General features: G+C 45.2%; 1 protein-coding gene across 3 annotated transcripts in view; it reads left to right on the top strand.

Annotated features, from left to right (window-relative positions):
• Window positions 1-7,585, top strand: part of LOC135396126 (uncharacterized) — a 166,593-nt gene extending 159,008 nt beyond the window's left edge. For 2 of the 3 annotated variants that reach the window (XM_064627164.1, XM_064627162.1), the window contains 2 exons: window positions 215-396; window positions 6,472-7,585. In XM_064627164.1, coding sequence (XP_064483234.1) covers window positions 215-232 — 18 coding nt within the window. In that variant the 3' untranslated portion in view covers window positions 233-396; window positions 6,472-7,585. Of the gene's footprint in view, window positions 1-214; window positions 397-1,139; window positions 1,354-6,471 lie in introns of those variants that run through there. The other variant, XM_064627163.1, reaches the window with a different exon arrangement.
• Window positions 7,586-19,901: the final 12,316 nt, after the last annotated feature.

Raw genomic sequence — 19,901 nt, 5'->3', positions numbered from 1 at the left:
TTTGCCGCGTCCCGTAACAATGTCATGCCTTCACCCTCACTTATGTCCTTGCTTATGTCCTAAGCATTGAATTGTGAACATTATGAACACTGTGAACATTGTGGCCATGTTCTTTGACGCTTGGGAACAAGCTGCTCCGATACGTAGATACACCAATAGTATGTCGCATAGATAAAGATGAATTCTAACAGACTCGTACTCTTCTCCACCGCAGGTACGGACACCGCCTTGAAGAAAGAGTCTTCTACTTCACCCAGCGTTTCCCATTGACTCTCTGTTCGATATTTCCATTTATCACCATATTTCCTTTTATCACCACCATGGTGGATGCACCAGTTTTGCTGTCATGTCCTCTTCAAAGCCTCCCGTCCAAGCACACGGACGTCCTGTGATTCAGTAAGTTTACACTGTAGGGTTAAGGTTCTACAAGGACATTACACACAGGGCACGGCCACGGTCTTTGCCGAACAGTGCCCTAGTTACTATCCATATCGTGCCCGAGGTGTCTGATCACACAGCTGCATCAGAACAAAAAAAAAAAAAAAGCATGAGCAAGGAGGAAAAGGGGGCATATATCTTCAGCATTCTGCGCTATGCTTAGCAACTACCCAAACGTATTAGCTACCACCTGCTGGCTTTTGCAATTCGTTAACCTTCCTGGACCGTTGCCTGTTTCAGGACGTGGGTAGTATTACACAACTTGTTTTCTTTTTGCAACCAACAAGAATGCAAAGGCAGGAATTGCAAGTACATGCTCTATGTCTGGGTTAAGACAAAAGAAAACGTACTCAGTACGCACGTAGTACTCCACGATTTTTTCTTGCGTGAAGTGCACCGTCCCAATCCAAAGACCATTGCCAATTTCATTCCATGTCTTACGGGGGTGGGTGGGGGTAACTTTGGGTATAGACAAGCGGTCTGCCTGCCTATGCCTGCGGCATGTTGCTCGGGGATGTCTTACGGAGGCTCCAATAAATTGGCAATTGCAAATAAAGAAGCAACTCAACTGTTAAAAGAACTGTAATGTGATGACAAACCTGTAGTAACTGTATGCTTTTCTGAAACCTTGTAGCTTGGACGCTTCAGATACGTTATGGCTCTGCTGTATATTGAGCTTTTTTTTTTTTTTTTTTTTTCAGAAATCGAATTTCAAAGATTGCTGCGCCGAGCAAAGCTTGCCGTCGCCAGACGCGCCAATCCTGAGGCGACTCGCGCGCCATCTATTGAAAACGCAAGCATCTAGCTGCGGGCAATCCATGCGAGATCGTGGCGGTTCTCGCGAGTGCAGAGCATGCCTCATCGTCGACGGTGCGCGTTTTGTGTATTCCGGAACACAAGAACGTAAACCAGAGATTCGTATAAATCGCAGGGATGCGAGGTTTCGCAAACAGCAGCGATACAGCGAGCAGACGACACAGAGAAGAAGAGAGAGGCAAAGACAAACATAAGGCGCAGATCGCACAGATATTTCTCATAGACATGGGGCTCGCACCAGTGGCCCTATCCTCGTCAAAACTAATCGACCTCGATTACTTTACGTCACAAGCTGTAGGGCGGGGCTGCCACGGAATACTCCGCCCTTAGATCCCGCCCGTTTCAATTGAAACTTATACCTAGTTTTCCTTCGCAGCCTCTCGGCCCTAATCTCGGACCGTGACCCTACGTCATTTTGACGTAACAATGACGTAAAAGATTAGTTTCAAAGCTGAAAAGTAGTGTAGCGAAAGAGGGGCGATTACTTTGAGCGGCGACGGGTTTCGTGACGGGTTCGCATGTGCATTTCCATTTATTGTGTTGTATAAAGTCTGTATGTGCCCGTCACAACGAAAAGTTCATATCTTTCTTCGTTTTTGTTTAATAATGACAGAAAAGCACCGCTGCACAACGCGCTTCACCGCGTAACACATTTCTTCTGCGCGGATCGCCGCCTCGTATGCGTGAGAGTGGCGCGCTTTTCAAAGCGTCTTCAGAGGCACCATACAATCAATGTTCTTGCAACATAGGGGTGTGCACACAAAACTCATCAAAGTTCAGTTTGCTGAGTAAAACTATCAACACTCATTTGCGGTGCCACTACCACCCCCACAGCTCACGAGCAAAAGAAGCATAAATGCCACTTATCATTTCGTATATCGAACACACAGAGAAATATATAAAAAAGCTCATAAATAAAGCTCAAGATTTAAAGCACGAACCGATTTCTCATAAACGCGTTTACCGCTCGCGCCACACTGTCCGTTCGACACTTTGCTCGTTTTGTTGCCTGCCATCAGCGCCATCTCACGGGCACACACCGCATGATCAATGCCAAGTACACACAAACAGCGCTGCCACCACTGGCTGACACAAACATTGCCGTCTTGCACACCTGTACGTCATGAAAAATGACAAACATCAAAGAAGGAAATTACCAGCGTGCTTTTTCGCACATTTTCCACGAAATTTAGGTTTACGCCGGTAGAGTTTTCCGTTTCCGACACCAAAGAACTGAAGCAACAAGGCAGAGCTGGCAGATCACAGGTGTGGCCTTGAGATTCTCAGGAGGAAACACCAATGAGGCGGGTCACTTTCCAAGATAACACGTTGGGCCATTGGTTGATAAAAGGTGTCAACCACTTTTAATATTCATGCCTTTTTCAATTGTGCACCAATGACAGAAGAGATTGAGTCGTTGAGTCGGCAAAGTAATTGAGGTCGATTACTTTGACCAGGATAGGGAGAGTACGGTTCGGGAAGGTTCGTAGTGTGGGCAGTGGACAAGAATGTGCTCTAGATCTTTTACAGCACCGCAGTGACAGTATTGGGGAGAGTCAACTTGTCTCAAGCGGTAACGCCATTGCGCTGTAAAACCCACATCGAGGCACATTCGATGAACGAATGCGGCATCTTCATAAGAGGTATGCCGAGGCATGCGGAAAGCGAGCGCTGGATCAACTCTGCTCAGCATGGCTGGGGGAGAATGTCAGCGGTCCATTGGCGGGAAGCCAGGGGAGTCACGAGGCGTCGAAGTACGGAACGACGATCTCCTCTCAGCAGCGCAATACGCGTCCGTCTCCGAGACGAGAGAGCTGCTTCTGCGGCGCTGTCAGCCTGTTCATTCCCTTCGACACTGCAATGGGCTGGAACCCATTTGAGAACCAGCCTGTGCCCTGCTTCGTAGACAAGGTTGTAAGCCATTAACACATCCATCACCAACGGTGCAGATGAGCCTCGGGTGCCAGAATTTTGAATTGCTTGTACCGCAGATGTAGAGTCAGTGAACACGACCCATTCCCGTGGGGTAAAATCAACGATGTGCTGCAGAAAGAAAAGTATGGCATAGAGTTCCGGAGCTGTGGATGAGGTTTGATGCGAAAGGCGACGTCATTCCACTGCGCCTTCGGATGGGATGACGAATGCCAAGGCGGACTTGCCATTTCGAGATGCGACATCAGTGTAGGCTGCGGCAGAGGTTGAAAACATCGCATCTACCAGAGCATAAAGATTGGCTCGAAGAACTTGAGGGGGAACCTGATCTCTTCGTTCTTGTAGGGGCGGAAGACGCACGAGGGCGTTCCCTTGCGCAGGCTCCTGCTGCTCTTAAGCTCGGTTCACTATCGCGTTTCAATGCGTGCGTGCGACTGCGTGCCAGCGATGTTTGAGCTGACAGCGAATCATTGCAACGGATAAATAATTAGCGTAACCTCGTGTAATTAAATTTGCGTATGCTTGCGGGTTAAATAAATAAATAAACGCATGAAATTTCAACCGTTTCCCAAATTTGTCACTTACGTTGCTAGAGTAGGCCGATTTTCTCTCGAACTACAATTCCCGTGGGTCATCCTTCATACTGAACTATGGAGGCAAATTGACTCTCACAAGGACGCCGCGGTACTGATAAACTTGTCAATAAACAATAATTTTATGGAAAGTAACTGTGCTGAGGCTGGTACAACAGAGGGACGAACGCAGTACAAGCTTCAAGGTGTCTGAGAACATGAGATTGAAATAAATATGGCAGTCGTCGAAAGCGCCAGACTGCTGCCCGAATCGAACCACACACTTCTCGGTTGCCTGTCTAGCGTCTTACCGAGGGGCCTGATTCGACGAACGGGACACGCACTCGCTCTATCCACATTCTCCCCTACATCATCGGCAATCGAGAAGTGCTTGGTTCGACTACCGCAGTCGTCTGGCTTTTTCGACGACCGCCGTATTTCAAAATCAAGTACAATATGGGATTTCCTTCTTACTAGCGATGGGACGAATCCAAAATTTTTCGAATCCGAATCCAAGGAATGTTCTACGAATCTTACGAATCTCGAATCTTTCGAATCCTTTCTTTGATTCCTTTCCTTTGATCCTTTCTGAATTATTTCCATAAAACTAAGCAACAATCAAAAGCAAAACAAGGTTACTTTTAAACTTGTAATCTAGCAGTTCCTGCGTGAACGCTTTCAGTCCAGAGCAATGTAAACAAACAAACAAGAAAACACCTGAAAGAACTGATGTTCTGAGGCTGGAACAACATAGTAGGGACAAATACATACAAAGCCTCAATTTGCCTAAGAAATTAACGATGAAAGATGGAAGGCACAGGCAATCCAGAAGATGTGGGTTCGAGTCCTACAGCTGGCTAACCTTTTCAGTGACTTTCATCTTTCAAAGAAAACACCTGTCGGCCAATGAGGCTTTCGGCAGACTCCGGAGGCGCCAATTTGAAAAAGAAACGAACAAACGTCGTTGGTGGATTCGAAAGATTCGATTCGCCATTTTGGGCACTGGGATTCGGATTCCCAAATCTCGAATCCCTTCCTATAGGATTCGCGGATTCGGTTGGCACATCCCTACTTCTTACTCTTGGGGCAAACCCGCTTGCTGCGTTTCTAAACATTCGCGTTTTTGCACCCTCCCAAGAATTCTTTTTCTTGTTTTTTTTTTCTTGAAAATTTATTCGGGGGAATTACTACGCAATCTTTCCGACTCGTTTAATTGAGAACATGTGCGATTTCTTGGCATGCAAACACGCTGTTATAGGAAAATCGATAATGTGATAAAATTCATGATAATAATTCATGATATATTAAAATAATGATAAATACGATAACAGTGATGATGATGATGACGATGACGATGACGACTTACGTTTTTCTGGCTTACTGACAACTAAGGTCATAGTGCGCCAAGACGGTGGTGGAGTTGTGACTAGTGAAAAGTATGAACAGTGGTGAAAGTGTGATCAGCTATAAGCAAGCACGATGTCTAGTAAAAGCAGGGAATGAAAGTATAAAACAGCTGTAAAACTACAAAATGTTTACAATAAATATGGTGGTGAATGAATATGAGTAACATGAAAAATGATGAATAATGATAAATTCATGACAATTCATGAAAAAAGTGTGAAGAAGCCCATATTTACCGCTTTCATCGTGAACTACAACCAGCAAGTCCGGATTCTTACGCTGATGTGACAATGTTTGGGATAATACGATCAAACTATTGGTGCGTTCTTTTTGAAAGAAAAGTACTGCCAGTTCTTAAGTACACGCGAGGTGTAGGCACAATTCTGAACCAGCTGCACTGACGCAACAAAACCGGCTCCTAAAAAGAATGAGGAAGTGCAGACCTTGTTGTCTGCTAAAGACCAAATATAGACCAAAAGCCAGGGGACGTTATGAGTATTCACATATACACGGACTGCCTTGACGTAACAGGAGAAAACAAAATTTAATATGAGGCTTCGATGCCTATTCCGGCATCATCATCATCAGAAGAAACCCAGAAGGCATCGAAATCACATATTAAATTTTGTTTTTTGTTGTTTTCTCCTGTTACGTCAAGCCAGTCTGTGTATGTGAATACGCACGAAGTGTTTTCTTGTGTGCGGTAGCATGCCGGTGTTGTAGCCTGTTTTCTTCCGTTTGTTCGCGCTTTGTTTGTATACTAACAATCTGTAAGCGGGTATTGTGAGGTTCTCGTTCCCTATAGCGTCCTTTTTAACAGCGCAAATGCTCACAGTAATGCCCGAGTAACTGTTTCCGCACATGGAATGTTGTGCTTTGGACGGACAAGTGATAAATTAAGCTGGTTAAGCGTTTCCGCAATGTGCATCTATGTTGCTCATCCGGATCACGTGACAGGTATTTAAAAAGAAGCTCACATAAAATCTTGCTTGATGTTACGAGTAAATGCTCACCATCTTGAATGGTACGCTCGCCATTATCCGACCACACCGGGCCAAGCTAATAAAGTGCTCTCCGCCATATTGTCGTCTGCTCCTCTGCACTCCTCGGTTGCACGACCGGGATACGTCGTGCAAGAAAATCAAGAACTAGTGTAGAAATAGGTCAACACTTCCCCAAAAAGAATGGGGACGTGCAGGTGCAGTGCGAGTGCATGACAGAAAGAATGTGACAGTGTTGCACTCCTTGAACTATAGTTCATGGGGTGCAGTTAAAAAGAACGCAGTTTATAATCTTCTTTTTCTTACAGCATATAATGGAAAGATGTTTCATTAGAACCGCACCGCAACGAAGATCCAGCTTCAGCACGTGTTGGAGGTCAGCATCCAGGACATCGGCAGTTTTGAATCAGCTGATGCATGTTAGTCACATCAAGAGTTATGTGTACTCATATGTGCAGGGAGTATATCGGAAAAGGAACGCTATATATGGGTGCACTTTGACAATCGCATAGAAGGACGTCATGCCGATTACAATCGACGAGTCGTGTAATTTCACGCATTATTTGTTTGTGCACAAAAATAAACAGTCCAAGAGACAAGCCCTGCCTCTATAAATTGGCAAACTTCATGAATTCATATAGGAATATAAGGACTGACGATGAGCTGTCTCATCGACAAAGTGCGAGATTCATGCTCATTACATCTTCTGCACAAACAGAAGCAATCGGAATGTCGTCACGACAGGCATTCATCTATAGGTGAGGCACCTCGGCCAAAAAGGACAAGGACAGAAGCAGTGTCCTTTCACCCTTTTCACCATTTAGAGTCACGTTTGCTGCGTTGTTTCTCTTTGTCCTTGAGCTGCTTCGCCCATATGTACATGTACCAACTACTTTGTTTCCACGCGTTGAGGACAGACATTGTTGGTGTAGGACGTGCATGCGGATCTTCCGTTCCTTACACTCTACCTAACCCCGCCCTTCCCTATTTTGTCAGTTTACCTGCTTTCAGATCATCCATCTGTTAATCTCGGTATCAACCATTCCTTTCTTTCCCGACAAATGCGTTCCTTTGCCTGGACCTTCCCACTGGCCCCTACCAGCACAAAATGCGCAAATTCTTTCTTGATCAGTAAATGTAGAAACTAGAAAGTCGAGCACGCAAACGAGCACGCAAAACGAAGACGTGACCCCTGGCGGTGGCACTCATTGGCTTTTTCGTGAATTACTTGTTGACTTTGTCCCTTACCCTCTTGGAGGCTCTACTTGTTGGGTTTGTCCCTAGATGGAGCTCCTCTCGGCTCGTTTGCCTATCCGTGTGTGTGTGTGTGTGTATGTACGCGCGCGCTGTCCGTTTTCGTTTTGCGTGCTCGTTTTCAACATGGTCTTAACTTGATAGCTTAGCAAGAGCACCTTCAGTTCCTTCTCTATACAACTGTGTCGTATCTCTACGTGTCTCATTAAGTCATTTTATCATGATAATTTTGATTACGACGTCTCATTAAGGTAAAGCTTTGTTGATTAGTGTTCCTTGTATATCAAGTGATATTTGCATACATGAGGCAATGTGTCCAATAATCGGTATGGAGAATTATCGTCTTCATCGAGAGAGTCCTCGCATTCGTGTACACGACCTACCCAAAAGTATCCTACCAGGTTGTCTGCACCAATTCAAATTACCAATTAAAGGTACGCTTGCTGCGCATCCCTATGTACCTGAGCTCCGTGTTCAATGTTGGATGGAAGTTACTGCACATCACAGACTTCCAACAAAATGTCCCCTCGGTCATGATGGTAAGATATAAACAGCGTTGCGTTGTACAGTCATAGATGATGGCTGAAGTAGTTGTCAGAGTTATGTCTAATAAAAGAGCTGTTAAACATCTTTTTAGTGCCAGCACCCGTGCACTGTGTTCCTCGGTACACGTAGCCGCTGCAAGGTTCGTGGGGTTGCTCCTAGTTGCTCATCGTGTTCCGTCGGCTTTTAGTTCAATAAGTCGTCCCTCCTGAGATGTGGTGACTCATGGTCTTTCGTTGTCCAAAAAGTCGCAACTTACCTTTCTGTTGGAAACGCCGTCACAGCCCACTGTTTAATTCAGTGTCTACTGGCTAGAGCACCTTGGGCTGAGGACAGCAAACAATTTATTTTTATATCATATTTATTTTACACACGTGCATGTGTAGTGCCATGAACAATGACTGGAAAGTATTTAACCAAAAGACGCTATAATGCGCCAATGCAATCTGTAAAACACATCTCCAGAGACAGGTGTGGCCAATGAATGGGATGTGCCAGCCATGGCTGAGTTGAGGAACCCTGGGATGTGTGCAACATCCCCAATGTTACATCCCAGTTATGTTCCTGGCATCAGCTTGTGTTGTTGGGGAATGTACCTAAACACAAAGAAAAGTCCACAGCCGCGAAAAATGCACATGTACTCGCTATTACGCACAGAGCAGATGCAGGAAATAAAATGTAGAACCCCAACAACACAAGGCTGTCCTATGGATATCCGATGTACGTCAGAAGTTGGATGTTGGAATATCCTGACGATAACGAGTTTCGTCCGATATATGTACGCTCACAGGTCCAAGTGAGAGAAAGAAGGAGTCCTCTTTGACGTCCGACAGATATCCAGCCAAACAACACCCGACTGTTCTAGGGATATCCCACATGTACGTCTGAAGCTGGATATTGGGATATCCTGCAGATAATGAGTTTCGTCGAATATATGTACGCTCACACGTCCGAGTGAAAGAAAGAAGGCGTCCTCTGGGACGTCCGAAAGATATCCATAGGGACGTTAAGCAGACGAGGGAAGGACGTTTTATGGATATTTCTTCCAGCTAATGCTCCTACTAAAGCAGGCACAATATATTCTTAGTTCTAAAGCACACAGGCCAAATTACTAATGTGAATGATTTAATTAATCAAACGAAATTGTCGGACCACATTCAATTAATGGTTAATGCAGTAAATGCTGCGCCCAGAACCTCGCGGACTTTTCAAACGGGAGAGCCCCTTAATTTCTCGGCTCTCATTGTTCATTGTTCGTTTTGTGTCGGTTCGTATGTTTCCGAGAAAGGAAAGGCGCGTTTATAGGGTACAATAACTGTAGGAGAGGGGGATTATACCCTCACAGCTACCGTCACTTTTTCTTTCAGTTATGTTTCGAAAACGATGAAATTCCTGATTCCGGTTTCAGTCAAGGCATGTTGTCCCTTAATTCTTAACTGTCTATTCACATTAACGGTGCAAAAAATACTAGTTTCACTAAATACGTCGCATCAAATGCTTGAATCTAACAGACAAAGAAAAAAAAACAAGATGTCAGGGGCAAGCAGCGCAGAACACTGGGTGTCTGTCGGACGTCCCAGAGCACATCTCCTCCACTTGGACCTATGAACGTAAATATGATATACACCATGGCCTTAGCGGCCGTTCTTGGGCACTAATAAAAAGTATTATTATATGTCGGACGGAACTCCTTATCCCAGGATATTCCAACGTCCAGCTTGAGAGGTATATCGGATATCCCTAGGGCTGTCATGTGTTGTTGGAGCACAGATCACTGTGTATGTCTGTTTCTGGATATCCTGAGGATATCACTTCCATGACTTATTTTCGTCATCAATGCTGGATATCAGAGGGATATCCAGCTTAGGAGGCTTAGGAGGCTTAGGAGCATTAGCTGGAAGAAATATCCATAAAACGTCCCTCCCTCGTCTGCTTAACGTCCCTATGGATATATTTCGGACGTCCCGAGGGACGCCTTCTTTCTTTCACTCGGACGTGTGACCGTACATATATTGGACGAAGCCTATTATCTCCAGGATATCCCAACATCCAGCTTCAGACGTACATGGGATACCCCTAGGACAGCCGTGTGTTGTTGGGTTGGATGTCTGTCGGACGTCAAAGAGACGTCAAACTCCTTCTTTCTCTCACTTGGACCTGTGAGCGTACATCATTATGCGCCCCCTTCTACCGCACCGCGTACGCGGAGGGATACCAGAGCATCCACAATAGTGTGTTGCCGAAATGGCTGGAGCATATACTGAAATAAAAGTTATTGTGGCACGTTCATTACAAGAGTATTGCGGCGTAAGACATATGTAACTGTGAGGGGGTGCATCTTTGCAGTTAATTCGTCTATATGCAGATTCAAGGTATAACCAATGACGTTTCTGACATTCCTTCCTATCGAGTATTGTGTTTTTAATTCAGGCTATTGTCTATAATGTGATTTCCTTCCCGAGTGGAGCTGTAAAAGTGGTCGAATTCTGTTGCTCGACTAGTGTCATGCACAGATAGATACGTTGCATGGCTAGCTGCACGCGAACGATAGAGATACATAACGGTTTTACTTGTTCCCCTATATCTAGGTTCACAGAAGTTTTTGCTTGCTCTCAGCGCAACAAAAAAGTTGCTGTCCAAATAACACGTGAAACATCACATATTTATCTGTATATCTCCAGGCGACATCCCACTGACGTTTAATGGCTCAAATGAGTTCAGTGCCCAAAATTGGTATATACGAGATCTTGCATGGATACCTCGGGGATGCAGGCTGCTTTTTTCAAACATGCAAAGCGCGATATCCTACAGACGTCCCTGGGACATAAGGTATTTACTGGGCAAAACTGAAACGCGAATGTTGTTCTGCGATATCCCACAGATATCGCATGGATGTCCAGATATTCAGGACGTTCACAACCTTGTAGGGATATCCTAGGGATATTAGTGGTTTACTGGGTATATCGGACGAAACTCGTTATCGTCAGGTTATTCCAACATCCAACTTCTGACGTACATCGGATATCCATAGGACAGCCTTTTGTTGTTGGGGTTGCTTTTGCTTGATACATCAGAAGTGCCCAGCAAACCACGAACGTCTAATGGATATCTAGAGGCTGGTACACCGTGGATATTTTGGATATCTAGTAGACATCCGGATATGTCCAGCTAACGTGGAATGGATGTACTATGGATCGTCAGAAGCTCATCCATAACTGTATACATGGATATCTTCTGGATGTAACAGCTGGACATTTGCACATCCAATGAACGTGCTTGTGAGGCATTGCGACGTCTAATATACGTCCTATCGATGTTCCTACTGGATTAACGACAATATATAGACCAGATTGCAAATCTACTTTTTCTACAATTTTGCGCGCACGAACAGCGCAAATGACGTAGCCGTGGCCGTACCCTACCCGACATGGCTTGGGCATTTCTCAGTAGCCTCTATTGGCGTACTGGATGGAACATATACTAAAGTACCAATAGTTGCAGGATGTTTGTTAAGTGTAGTGGGGCCGAAAACGTTTGTAGCGGTGACGAGGATGTGATTCTGCAATTAATTCGTACGTCTGCAATGAGTCAAACTGTCCGCTAACATTTCTGATATTCCTTCCTGACAAATATTGTGTTTGTAATTCATGCTATTGTCTATGATGAGGTTACCTACTGAGTGGAGCTGTCAAACTGGCAGGTTTCCTGAGTTGGTGGAAGAGTGCTACGTAGATACTTTGCAGAGAGCAGGACGCCAACAAATCGAAAAACTTGCTTTTACTTGTTCTCCAATTTCTCACATCCTTGCAAGATAGATTCGCTTTTTTCTAGCGCTATACGTAAAAATTACTATTGAATTGATAATCGAAACAACGTTTCGTAAACGTACGTCTATATTACCGTATGTTAATCCGGTAGGAACATCGATTGGACGTATATTCGATGTCGCAATGCCTCACAAGCACGTCCACCGGATGTGACAAATGTCCCGCTGTTACATCCAGAGGATATCCATTTATACAGTTATGGATGAGCTTCCGACGATCCATAGTACATCCATTCCACGTTATCTGGACATATCCGGATGTCTACTAGACATCCCAAATGTCATAGACGTTTGGATCTTTCTGGTACGTCTAACAGACGTTTGTGGTTTACTGGGTGATGACGACACGTTGATATATACTTACCAAACACAGGTGAAGGGTGTTTAAAGGTGCTCTCACCTTAAAAATAAGAGCAGTGTCCTTTTTGGCCCCTCAACCGCGTACGCGGATTTGAAGGGAGACCAGAGCATTCACAATAGCGTCTGTTGCCGAAATTGCCGGAACATAAACTGAAATACATTGGGGCGTAAGACATTTCTAGCGGTGAGGGGGTGCGTCTTTGCAATTAACTCGTGTATCTGCAGATTCAAGGTATAACCAATAACATTTCTGACATCCCTTCCTATCTAATATTGTGTTTTTAATTCATGCTATTGTCTATAATGTGATTACCTGCTGAGTGGAGCTGCAAAAGTGATCGAATTCCTCTGTTGCTTGACGGGTGCTACGCACAGCTAAATACGTTGCACGGCCAGCAGAACGCGATTTTACTTTCACAGAAGTTTTTGCTTGCTCTGGAGCACAAGAAAAAGTTGCCGTCCGAACAATGTTGTCCTGGGATATCCCACAGATATCCCATGGATGTTCAGATTAGATATGCAAAATTTCCGGAAATTTTGAATTGCTCGAAAAAAACGTTTCTTTTTCGGTTTTTTTTTCCGAAAAATTGGAAGAAATGAAAACAAACGTGGGTCCTGGCGAGTGAAAAGCACTGCCAGCCAAACCACAGCATACAATGAGCTAGAAGCTTTAGTAGTGTTCATCCTTTAGGCATACATAAAAGGCAGAGCAGAGCATCCCATGAGACTGCTGTCTACTCAGCGATAGGTAATTAGAACAACCCGTCCACTCCGACCAGAACTCTGACATTATGTGAACGCGATGGCGAGCGCTTGGAGCGGCCAGAGGGAGCTCTAAGGGTGCGTTTTCTTATCCAGCTCTGGCAACTCCGAGTTACTCTCAGCTGGCGAAAAATAGCCAGAGTAGCGGAAATGACGTCATAACTCTGCGGCGAAAATCAGCCAGAGTAGCCAGGGAGTGACAACTCTACTCTACTCTGCTCTGAAGAAGGGTTGCCGTCGTTCTGACGTCACACACAAGCTAGCAGACGACGATGCGTCGTCTGCTACCAACCGTCCTGTTGACAGACAATATGGGTGGTGTTCATTTTCGAAATGTAGGACTGGTTAAAAACTGTCGAGCATTTTCAAAATCTGTACGCATCTGCAGTAAGTTGTTAAACAGACAGTATGCCATCACTTCCACATCGTCTCGCCCATCGGGCCAGTCCGCCATTTTGAGCGCAGAGTAACTCTAGCCGTTCGAAAATTACGGTCAAAGGTGGCTACTCTGGAGTCACGTGATGATAAAGGCTCTGACGTCGTTACCCAACTCCTGGCTACTTGGGTTGAATAAGAAGACACACCCTAATTTTCGCCGCAGAGTTATGACGTCATTTCTGCTAATCTGGCTACTCTGGCTATTTTTCGCAGGTTGAGAGTGACACGGAGTTGCCAGAGTTGAATAAGAAAACGCACCCTAAGTTGGTGGTGGTTGGCAGATTAGAGGCACCTAGGCACTGTTGGCGGGTTGGAACGCATCAAAGGCACGAAAATTTACATTTTTGAATTCTGTCGCCTGGAAATTTTGGGCTATTTTTCCGGAGACGAGGAAAAAAACTGAAAAGAGCTGTTTTTTCCCCAAAATTTCTGCTTTTTTCCGGGGCTTCGCATACTAGTCCAGATATTCAGGACGTTCACGACCTTGTAGGGATATCCTATGAATATTAGTGGTTTACTGGGCTCGTTCTTTCGCTGCATTGAGGCGGCGGCTAAAAAGTATTTCGTTGTAGCGAGAGTTAAAATACATTGCTCTCTATGGCCCTCTAACAAGTAATCCTTTGGTAACACAATATTATGTTGGTCTGATAACCATGTTAATGTTATGTTGGTAACGTTAAAATGCTAGTCAGGCAATGGTAAAATGCCATATAGGATCAAAACAATTTCATGAGCAGCATTGTTACGGTGTGAAAAATGAGCATGCATAAGTTGAGGTTGAGTTCAAGCGATAATTGAAGAATACTAAGGGGACGATGAATTCGTGAAACAAATAATCGGAGTAGGTTCACACATAAATTGAGTCGGTCTATATTTGTGTGGCAACATGCTAGTAGTATAGATCCGCGCCCAACAACTACATCCGTGTTGTAATCCAGTTGAAGCCAATTCTAATCCAGCAAGAGCCAATTCCAATCAAGCTCAAGCCAAGTTCTAAGCCCTCTGATTGGTGGGTCCCATCGATGTCCCGTCTCCAGTCTTATGCTTGCAGTACAGTTGCCACAAAACGCACGAGATTGCAAGAACAGAATGAGGTAAACAATAACAAATAACGTGAACTGGCCGAGGCAGACCTCTTTTCTCTGAGCTGTTTGAAGAATGAGCTACTACACCCTTCGAGTGACACAGTGCAAAAGAAGTATTAGTCCTCTACCTCCACATTATCTGAAGCAGGAAAGAGCATGATGAAATCCACTATTTACATCATACATTCAAACTTACATATTCGATGCTTCCGTAAGGGTAGGAGTCGACATCATTGTAAAGCTATCACTTATCGTCATATCCTGTCGACTTTTTTTTACATTTCTGATTGTATACATACACTGTTTCTTTCCCACTATTGACACCTGCTCATGCGATACGCTAGCATGGTTGAATAAGGTATCGCAGTACACATCATGAAGCAGGTGCTTGCGTAAAATATATCTTTTGGTCCCTCCCTACTACAACAGTTTGTTGCAGGAACGTTGTGGTAATGCTTTACTCAAACGTTGCAGAAACGTGGCTAATGTCCTCTTGAAAATCTGTTGCAGCGACGTTGCCAGAAAACATTTCTGTAACATTGTGGCAGCACTAGAACAATGTTTCCCCAACACAAATATAATATTGAGGCAACGTTTCCGTCATGTTTCCACAACATTGTGACACCGCTACAGCAGCATTCTTCAACACACAATATTGTGGCAACATTTGGGTAATGTTTTCACTCCATTATGACACTGTTACAGCCATATTTCTTTAACACAACACAACATTTAGGCAACAGTTCTTGTACCGTTCCTACAACATTGTAAACCATTACATTCATGTTTGTTGAACACACCCCAGGTAGCTCCGAATGATATGGCGACATTTCATCAATGTCATACTGCGACGTTGTCCCAACGTCGCTAATGTTCACAACTTTAACTTCATTTGCAATATTAATTTCTAACGCTCGAGCAATGTGTACACAACACTGCAACAACATTGTGGCACCTTATGTACACATTTTTCAATGCGTGGCTACATAAGTGCCATGCCCTTCCCTGCCTGACTGGGGGTGGGGGAGACCCGTATAGTCATCAAGCAGGAGAGCTACCTAGACTCAGCTTGGGAAACCGCTTGGGCGTCCAACTGGATGGAGCACATACTGAAACACAATCTGCGGTACGTTCATTCAGTGTAGTGGGGCGTAAAACATTTGTAACGGTGACAATGATGCAACGTGCAACTAACCCATGTATCTATAATGAGTCAAGTATACCCAACAACATTCCTGACCTCTCTTTCTGTCAAGTCATGTTTTAAGTCATGCTTCTACTACATGAGATATTAACTGAGAGGAATGCACGAGACCCCCTCACAAAACCTGGACACATTACGAATATGTTGCCTGAAATGCCATATTCCTTTTCCAGAAACATCGGTGTAACGCTGTCTAAATGTTGCAAAAACACAACGCAAATGTTGTCTCCACATTGTACAGTCGACCCGCGTTTATCCGGACTTCATTTATCCGGATCCTGCGCTATCGAGACAAAAAGGCGTGGGGACGGATTTCTCCCCATGTATTTCGCCCTCGTTTATCCGGACTTCAGGTCCGCAACGAGGACCCCTGCGCTGCAATCATAGATGACTACATCGTCAGTGTCGTCGCTTCCGATAGTGTTCAAGAAGAATCTGATGACGAAAGCGTGGATGCTGTAATGGTAGAAAATGCGTGGGCGGCACTGAGAACAGCGCTATCATTTTTCGAGCAACAGAACAATATTTCGCAAGTCAATGCCATTAGCAAAGGTTTGCACGAACTAGATGCGTGTATTAGAATAACACAGATCTTCTCCATAGTGCTGGCCACAGTGTAAGATAGAGAGAGGTGGAGTGACGCCTCCTACAGTGATGTCGAAATTCCGTACGCATTTCCAACACTCGCCACCAGATGGTGCAACAGACGAAGAGGGTCAATCAGCGAAGCGCGGCGTGGCCGCTTCGCATTCTAGTATGATACCGTTCGTCGTGGAGGATACGGATATTAAGTTTATGTTTCTAAAAACGTGAATTTCGCATTCCGAAACTGTAATTTGCGTACGTTACGTTCTGGGTGCTGAAAGTCATGGGTTATTTCCAATTGCAGATTTAAATACTCGAAACACTTCGACATGAATCTTTGACCATATTCTTTCGCTAAGGTCCGCTGTTCCGCTAGCAAAGTGTCGCAGCGAGTCGTAATTTCACAAGTGAACTAAGACAGTCTCCCCGTATACGCACAATACCTCTGTTCAGAAGTGAAATAACCAGTAGGTTATCGGGAAATCCTCGTTCAACAAGCTGCAGCGCTCTCTCAAAGGCGAGGTCAGGTGATATCGAAAGGAGATTCAGCAAATTTGCGAACGCTCACGCTTTCAACAAATGAGCACAGAAGCAGGTACATGTCTCGATGGTGAAACACATATTTAATAATTCTCAACCAAAACCTTACGCACTTTACTTGTGTGGACAGGTCATTTGGAACAGGGAACATGTAACAGTGAAAACATTTATGAAGGTATTGTATTCCTTTCTGGTAGCATCAGGCACACCGCCACTAAGCTAGCTTTGAGAGCTTGCGTGTCACTGTCTCACAAAAGCGAGTACCCGGATGGGCTTAGCATGTGTAGAAGCCAGCAGAGTAGTAGGCATTGTTCTGTGTAACGTCTGCTCTTCTTATTCTTGTATTTGGCTGCTGCTATGTACTTTTAATTCGATTATTCTTGAACCTCGCATTTCTGTAACAGGTCTGGAGCAAAGATGACTTCATTCACATATCCCCTCCACACTCCCACAAAGCGACCATTCACTTCGGCCATAAAACCTGAACTGACCCTTCTTCCTCCAGGGGTGTTGACCCACAATTCGCATGAACTTTTAACACGTCATACCTAACTCTCTAAATACCAGGCCAATCATGAGGACCGCGCCCAGAAGAAGAACAGTCTCTGTTCGAAATATCGGCAGCTCTCGTCCTGAGGCAATTCCCTTCATACTACCTTACCGGTTCGCTGGATGTCTACCTGTCTACTGGCGGTTAGCAGGCTCCTTTCTTTTCTTTTCATCCTTCGACATATAGATCAGGCAACCCGGGAATTTTGTCGGGACTGCGTCCTTCGCCAGAGACGCTCTCCAGCGGCGCACTAACAAGTACTTGTCCTTCATAGACTGCTTCTCACGACTTCGATATGAACCGCAGTTCAAAGTGTTTCTCACAAACATACTCTGTTGACTGGAGAACGCAGTCTTTACGTGGAATCGCATGTCGTCAAACCTTTAGGCGGGTTTCTTCTTTAGGAGCCGCAAACAGTGACACCCTTTCCGTGCATGTTCTGTATCCGGAGTTGCACCGCGGGACGAAGCACGTTTTGTCCATAACTTCGGTTCGTCATGCGTAGAACTCTCTCTGACACACCGTCAGGGGCTTCTCACTAAGCAAGACAGTAAAGAAATACAGCATAATAGATGAAAAACTGCACGCTGACACCCTTCCGCATGCACGGAACCACACGGAACAACAACAAATGAGCCCCCAGATTGGTGCTAGTGGCAGGAGAGGCAAGCGCGTACAAATCTTTCATGCGACTGCGCTGTGACGGAGGCGTGGCGTTACTGCACCTGAATATCGTAGACCGTGGTACGAAGATAGGTGAGATTAGAAAATTTGTCTCCCGATTGGGGTGATGTTCAAAATGAATAAGAGAAAAGCGTAATGTGACTTTCCCTTCTACCTTAGCTTTGTGATTTTAGAATTGAGGGAATTAACCATGTATTCTTTCTACTATGAAACATTATTGAGCAAGCTAACTTGTCCAGTAATTACTTGTTACTTTGACATGGACTCCTTGGCCCTTGGCCTATTCTGCAAACATTATGAAGATCAGCTATGCGCGATCGCCGATGATCACTTACATTTCTCTTCCTTCGACCGGGATCATCCACTGTGCAGAGAAAGGAAATGTGGGAGACCCGGGCGCTTTCAAAAGCGAAACACGTAGTGTACCTATTGAGGAAGTAATGTGTTTGGAAGGTAAAATGTACTCCATCAAATTAGTGGGAGGAAAGCAATTTGCAAGAGCTAAAGATGTCAAAAAGAATATTGTACGCAAGCTCTTCCTCCATGAGATGTACAGCGTTACCTCATTCAACAGTGCTGGCGTATCGCACAGGGAGGTGTCAATAGTGGGAAAGAAACAGTGTATGTATATACAATCACAAATGTGAAAAGAAGTGACGGTATACGACAATATGCGATACTTCTACCATGACTTCGACTGATGCACCCGAATACGGTAAGCTTAAATGGATGACGTAAATAAGGATTTCATCATGTTCTTTCCTGCTTCAGATAATGTGGAGGAATAGAACTATAGTCAGTGACAACTCGGGTCCTACAATTGGGACCGCCCACTCATTCGTGAAAGGCTCCTGCGATTGGCTACCAGTCCTTGCACGACGTCCCCGCTTCGCGATGTAGTACCAGCTCTCTCTCTCCCCCCAGTCTCCACTTGGCCGCGCCGCACTACATTCGCGGTCGCGGAGCGGTTCTTGTGTGGGGGCGGGGTCAAGTGTATGACTTATGTTGTCACTGACTATAATACAGTGAACCCTTGTTAATATGACCCCGGTTAATCTGACATACTCTCTTTATGAACATTTTTCTCGGGAACCATTCCACCGGAATGTAAATCGACCTCGTTAATATGACAATCCGTTTATTGGACAATGACCAAGATTTTTGTCACAAGTACGGTCAAACACAGGCATTATCTTCCCGCTATTATGACCACGTCACATGACCCTCAGAGTAGCCAGTTGACCAGACCCTCAGAGTAGGTTGTTGATGAGCGAAGATGTTAGGTCGTGGATGTGGATGTCAGTGGGCGAAAGATGAGGTGACGCTGTGCAGTCCGCAGTAGCCCGGTGCCTCCGGTTCGCACGCCATGGCTTGCCATGCTTGCCTTGCCATGCTGCTGTCCTAGACGCCGGTCATCTACGGGGCTGGGGATCGTCTGGTCAGGTCCGTCGTCGTCGTCTGGTTTGTCCCGTCATCTGGGCGGGCTGGGGCGTCGACGACCATCACAGCAGCGTCGGGGCCAGCGGCGGAGCAATAGCACACGAAGGAGTCACCGGTAACGTCCTGTAGGTGTTCTTGTAGAATGTGTGGTGTTCTTGTAGAATGCGCGTGACATGAGTCGAGCGACATGAGTCACGGTTGTCGTCGTCACAATATTGTGTCCAAGGAGCCTTGCAGACGACGTTGAATCGCATCACGGCGAAGGGTAGATATCCAAATACAAATATGGTCCGCATAGAGTGTAACGTGAGTGTGTTTTGGCAGCTGTGCTGGAAGGGAGGCCACGACGATATTAAACAATAGGGGGCTGGGTACGCTACCCTGTAGGACACCTCATTGCATGTGATGTGAAGCAGTATCCCCTTCCGTAGTGCATACAAAAAGAGAAAGGTCTGTGAGGAAGTTTC

This window comes from Ornithodoros turicata, chromosome 5, assembly GCF_037126465.1.
Source record: "Ornithodoros turicata isolate Travis chromosome 5, ASM3712646v1, whole genome shotgun sequence".
In the NCBI taxonomy this organism is placed as follows: domain Eukaryota; kingdom Metazoa; phylum Arthropoda; class Arachnida; order Ixodida; family Argasidae; genus Ornithodoros; species Ornithodoros turicata.
This window is presented reverse-complemented; position numbering and strand designations above follow the sequence as displayed.